The 5,827-nt window shown below is 34.7% G+C and overlaps 1 protein-coding gene across 1 annotated transcript; it reads left to right on the forward strand.

Moving 5' to 3' along the window:
* The first annotated feature begins 565 nt into the window (after positions 1–565).
* LOC112167042 (MLO-like protein 3) lies at positions 566–5,617 on the forward strand. Its single transcript, XM_024303999.2, has 15 exons — positions 566–982; positions 1,078–1,135; positions 1,307–1,575; positions 1,686–1,802; positions 2,971–3,031; positions 3,134–3,222; positions 3,328–3,402; positions 3,565–3,653; positions 3,786–3,835; positions 3,953–3,993; positions 4,092–4,265; positions 4,362–4,397; positions 4,657–4,724; positions 4,881–4,941; positions 5,149–5,617. The coding sequence occupies exons 1-15, from the start codon at positions 860–862 to the stop codon at positions 5,515–5,517; spliced, it is 1,680 nt and encodes a 559-aa protein (XP_024159767.1). The 5' UTR covers positions 566–859; the 3' UTR covers positions 5,518–5,617.
* The last annotated feature ends 210 nt before the right edge of the window (positions 5,618–5,827 follow it).

Raw genomic sequence — 5,827 nt, forward strand, 5'->3', positions numbered from 1 at the left:
AAACTTCAAATTCATATACATGTGTTATGCAAATCTATTAATTGAATTACATGAAATTTTTTCTATTCTTTATTGAAGAAAAAAAAAATTGTTGTTTAAATCTAAGCATGAATGTGATAAAAAAAAACTAAAATAAGTTTTTTTTTTTAGAAGAAAGCTAAAATAATTAAGAACCATTAGATTTTGAAATGATAAATTTTTTTTTTTTTAAGAATTACATGATATGATTTGACAAATAGATAATGTGTGTTGTGACATGACATGACATGACACTTAAACTTGAAGCCACAAATTTTAGACTTCATTAAGGCCAATAATCATTTTCAAAAAAATTTGTTAACATCGTTGACTAATTTCGATGTAAATATTTTAAGTACACTGAAGCGGTCAACATATATGGACGCGCCACAATAATAATTGATTCCAGCCGCCAAGGCCTTCCTGTAGTAAAAACCCAGACGAGTAGGGGTTCCCAAATAAATGGAACCAACCCTGTCCCAACTCCCAACCACCCCTTGGATGTTTCTTCCCGGAATGAGCCAAAAGAAAATCCAATATAAATTAATTAAACTTCAACACATACCGTGTCAAACTCTACATGTTTGGATGAGACCTTCACAGGTTGCAAGTTGCTTGGACTCAAATTATCACCCCCTCTAGAGTGACTGCAGCTAGCATAGGGAAGATTTGAACATTTCCATTTTCTTCATCGGTTTTTCTTCTTCTTCAATTTGGTCCCAGTCTCCTTAATTCCGAGCTAGCTATTTAAACCTATCCTTTCTCTGTGGTTCTACTTCTTCAATTGGTTCCTCCATTGATGCTGATAATCAATTTCTTGACAAGAAAGTAAAAGCAAAATATGGCTTCCGAAGGAACAAGTCGCTCCCTGCAAGACACACCCAGTTGGGCTCTGGCAACAGTTTGCTTCGTCTTCATCTTTCTCTCTCTCTTCATAGAGCACTTGATCCATCTCCTTTCCCAAGTACGTATTCAACTTTTGAAGAAACAGTCATGGGTGATTTTGGAAAGTGATTAGTACACCCATTTATTCATTTTTTGGTCATGTATTTTGTGCAGTTTCTCAAAAAGCATAGAAAGACTGCATTGTTCGAGGCCGTAGAGAAGCTCAAATCAGGTATGCAATTTGAGATCGAACCCATGCCATGACGTATTCTAATTTTAATCATATATCTAGGCTTAGCTAATTTGAGCAATTTACAAATTAATCGCAGATTCATTAATTCTATATACTAATTACAGTGATACAATCTCTGCTAAATCATTGCTGTGTTCTTTTTTGGTGCAGTGCTTATTTTTCTGGGTTTCATGTCCCTAATACTGACAGTAACACAGAGATGGATAGCCAATATTTGCATACCCACAGAAGTTGCATATACTATGCTTCCTTGCAGAAAATCAGTATCAACTAAAACAACCAAAGCAGTTGGTTTCGATCGCATGTGGAGCACCGGGGCATCTACAACTTTTGAAGTAATACAAAGAAGACTAGCAGAAACAGAAGATAGTACTACTAGTTCCACTTCTACCACTTCTGAGGATCACTGCGAATCCCAGGTACACAGATAAATTATGATTTGATTTAATTTGCATAAAAAAAAAAAAAAGAGCAATTCTTTTTTATCTTTTTAATATTGTTTATCTTAATTATGGATTTTATTTTGCAGGGGAAGACCTCATTTATATCACAAGGGGGACTAAATCAGCTCAACAACTTCATCTTTGCTCTGGCAATTATGCAGATCGTGTACAGTGTTCTGACAATGGCCTTAGGAAGAGCCAAGGTATGTGCATAATTGCTTCGAATCCTCCCTATTTCCACCACAGTCTGTTTCTGCATGTCTATTCTTAGTAGTCAATTCTATCTTTGATGCTTTATTTGCTTTTTGTTGTGCCGGTGTAGAGTCATTGTTGGCTTTCATGCACCCCATAACAGAAAGTTAAAGGTACAGAACTCATCAACGGTTGAAAATCTCTTAATTTTATCACGTATATAAGTGATATGGATGTAGATACACAATTTTGACTTGTTGTTATTGTCTAATTAAATAATAAATTTTGCGAAACAATCAATTATTTTCAATACCTCAATGAGATGCCCTTTGTTCTTGGCCATAAGCCCACAGCAGTAATGCACTTTGTTGACCACCTCCATATCATCAACAACCTTCCAACCATAATTTTCAGCGGAGGTTATACATGGTTACTTAAAATAAAACCCCGCATAATATGGTTTAAATTTCCAGAATTTAACTTTTTGGTAATCTCAGAGTGCATTCCCACCTTTGACTCAATAGTAAAAGTCGGTGTGACATGGCCTTTTGTCGTGTTACAAGGTTTGACATGGAAATTGTTGCTCCCGGGTATGTGAAGTTTTGTGCACCTTATAATTTAGGCAGTGTAAACATGGGACTTGGGAACCTCCTGAGTTGACTTGCTGCATCAAGATTCTGATCACACATTCCAGACTGATTTTTTCAAATTAGCTAGAGCTTTTCATACTAGTAGTATGAAAGTAAATATCCAATCTTTTTACTGATTAACGCGTGTTAGTGAAACTCTGTTTATACTTTATAGTATACCACAATGCTATTTTTGCTACTAAATTTTAGTTATGAAGATCATAAAAACATGGTACTCTCGTTACACAACTTAGCATCAATCCTTTATTTACATGTTGAGTTCAAACCGTGAACTTCATTACTTTTTTATCACCAAAATTTTATTACGACCAACAAATCGTGAAAGGTAAAGTGACAATAATAATGGAAACATATGTATAATTTAAGGAAGAGAGAAAAGTACAATTTCAAAAGAAAATATAAATGTCAAGAAGTACTGTACTCATGTATAATTGTATTTTTACATTGTATTATGTAACAACCATGTTAAAATCACCAGAAAGTTTTACTTTGTATGAATAATTATTTTTTGTTCAAAATTAATCAATAGATGAAGCGTTGGGAAGCGTGGGAAAGAGAAACTCAGACGGTGGATTACCAAGTCGCAAATGGTAAGATAAATGATATGAGCAAACAAAAAGTTTGTTCAAGTGTTCAGCTTCAAAAACCAGAAACTAAATCAACCTTTGTTTCTAACTTTTGTGCATACGTAGATCCTAACCGATTCAGGTTTACAAGGCAGACGACATTTGCTCGTAGACACATGAATTCTTGTACAGGAACACCTATTCAACTGTGGATTGTGAGTCGATTTTCTTTCCTTATCGATGTAATTTCTTCTTAAATCTTAACTTTTTTTTTATTTTTTATTTTTTATTTAATGAGAGTAGTTGTTATATATATGCAGAAGTGCTTCTTCAGACAATTCTTCCACTCAGTTGAAAAAATTGATTATCTCACATTACGCCATGGCTTCATTTCTGTGAGTATTTATACTATTATTTACGAAATTCTCTTTTATCTAATCATCTCCCTTCAACTATGATTGTTATTGGTTTACATGAGTCCTCATCATAATCAAAATTCTAAGAACAAATTGCAAAATGAACAACATTTAAGTATATCTTCTGTAAAAAAATTGCAGACTCATTTGTCAACAAACAACGCATTCAATTTCCAGCAGTACATAGAACGGTCGCTGGAGGATGATTTCAGAGAAGTAGTTGGCATAAGGTTATCAATTTTATTAACATTATACTGTTGTTTTATTAGAGTGAGATTTTTAGACATATAATGTTGTCAGACTGTTAATTAAAACCACTTATGCACTGTGCTAATTGTGTGTTTTCCTGCATCACTCAACAGCCCTTTCATGTGGTTTATCGTCGTAATCTTCATTCTCGTAGACGTGCATGGTAATTACTTGATTAAGCGCCTTGTTTCCTATATGATCAATTCTTCATATGTAGAGCGATATTTCCACTGGTTAATTTTGAGTTCTGACTGATGTGTAAAATTTGTGACTTGAACAGGTTGGCAGGTGTATCTCTGGGTGTCATTTGTGCCACTAATCGTATGTACTCTTTCTGACTTGGATTTTTAACTTTGTTATACATATGGAAGTGTTTTCCTAATTAACTGGTAGCTAATTAACTAGTTCTTTCTTTATAGATTGTGCTAGTTCTTGGAACCAAACTGGAAGTGGTGGTGGCCAGAATGGCTCACCAACTCGGTGACCAGCATAATGTAATCAAAGGAACTCCTCTGGTTCAACCAAAGGACAGTCACTTCTGGTTCAATAGACCGCGGTTCGTCTTGACTCTCGTACATCTCACACTGTTCATGGTAACTAACTGATCTCCGACTAATTTGGTAACAATGCTCAAATTATCAGTTATGCACTATGCTCAAACTGACTTATTCATTTTTATCTTTTTCCAGAATGCATTTGAACTTGCTTTCTTCATTTGGGTCACGGTACGTATGTCCTTATTTCAACTTAGGACCAGGTTTCAAAAATGCTCTCTCATCAAACAGTCTGCTGTGTTGTAAGATCGACTCATTTGAATATGTGTTCGAGATTGATTGCATCAGATCATAAAATTTAGACGTCTGATAAGTGAATATAAATTGTTTTCATCTAGTCTGGCTACCTTTTCTTCTATCTGTCTTAAACCTAAACAAAAGTTAACAGCCTTCTAATGAAAGCTATATATTTGCCTGCCTCTTATTTCAGTTACAATTTGGGATACACTCTTGCTACCATGAACACATAGAGATTATCATTATAAGGGTGGTCTTAGCGTAAGTGCCAATCCTATCCCCTTCCACTTTTTTGAACCATAAATTGAGTTATAATTAATTAATTATAAGGTGACACACATACATTAATTAGATCATTTATCGGTCTAATGCTGATTGATAATGTTCACTAAAAATCAATGGTGTTAATTTCTGCAGGGTTGTCGTTCAAGTTATGTGCAGTTACATTACTCTTCCCCTCTATGCTCTAGTGACCCAGGTATGATTACATACATCTATATATATGTATCTATTTTGAGCTACCGTCCATGCATGTTATATGAGAAAGAAGTCGAATTAAGTTAATTATTTCCAATGAATAGTTTGAGAATATAACATTTGCAATTGTCTCTTACCAGAATCTTCTCTATAATTTTTTTTAACCATAAATATGAACTGGATTGATGGTACATTGTATTATATGCAGATGGGGTCAAATTTGAAGAGTACAGCAGTGCTTGAAGAGCAAACAACAAAAGTTATAAAGCAGTGGCATGCGGACGTGAAGCAAAAGAGGAAAAAGAATAGGCAAGACAATTCAGAATCTGGTCACGATTATTCCTCTACTGTAGGAAGCAGTCAGAGAACCATGAATTCCCCAGATTTCTCTTCCCACCACCGGCACCCAACCTTTGCTGAAATGTCCCAAATGGAGATTGTCGAAGATGGTCAAGAAATTGTCGAAGAACATCAAGAAAAGGGCAGCCAAAATGAAATTGAACTGGCTAGTAGTAGTACTGTTTTAGCTACTGAGGTACACATAGAAATTTCGGAGGTGAACAGAAGCCAAACGTGAATTTAAAGAAATTTTGGTAAATACAATTAGCCCTTGAAATTAAAGGATACAATATATACATAGATTATCTATAAGTCCAAAATACCCTGTTATCCTTGTATATGTTTTGACAGTTTTGTACTTTTGTTGATGAGCCAACAAATTAATTGTCTAAAACTCTAAATGTGTTGAAGGATGTCGACATAATGTGTGCCTCTACAAACTAGGGTTTAGAATTGTAATAGGAATGTGTTCTAGGTATTCAATTGTAATCGGATTCTATTACCTTTTGGGTACCTTGTAACTCCCTATTTAAAGGGCTCCTATTATC

The sequence above is a fragment of the Rosa chinensis genome, chromosome 5 (genome assembly GCF_002994745.2).
Source record: "Rosa chinensis cultivar Old Blush chromosome 5, RchiOBHm-V2, whole genome shotgun sequence".
Classification (NCBI taxonomy): domain Eukaryota; kingdom Viridiplantae; phylum Streptophyta; class Magnoliopsida; order Rosales; family Rosaceae; genus Rosa; species Rosa chinensis.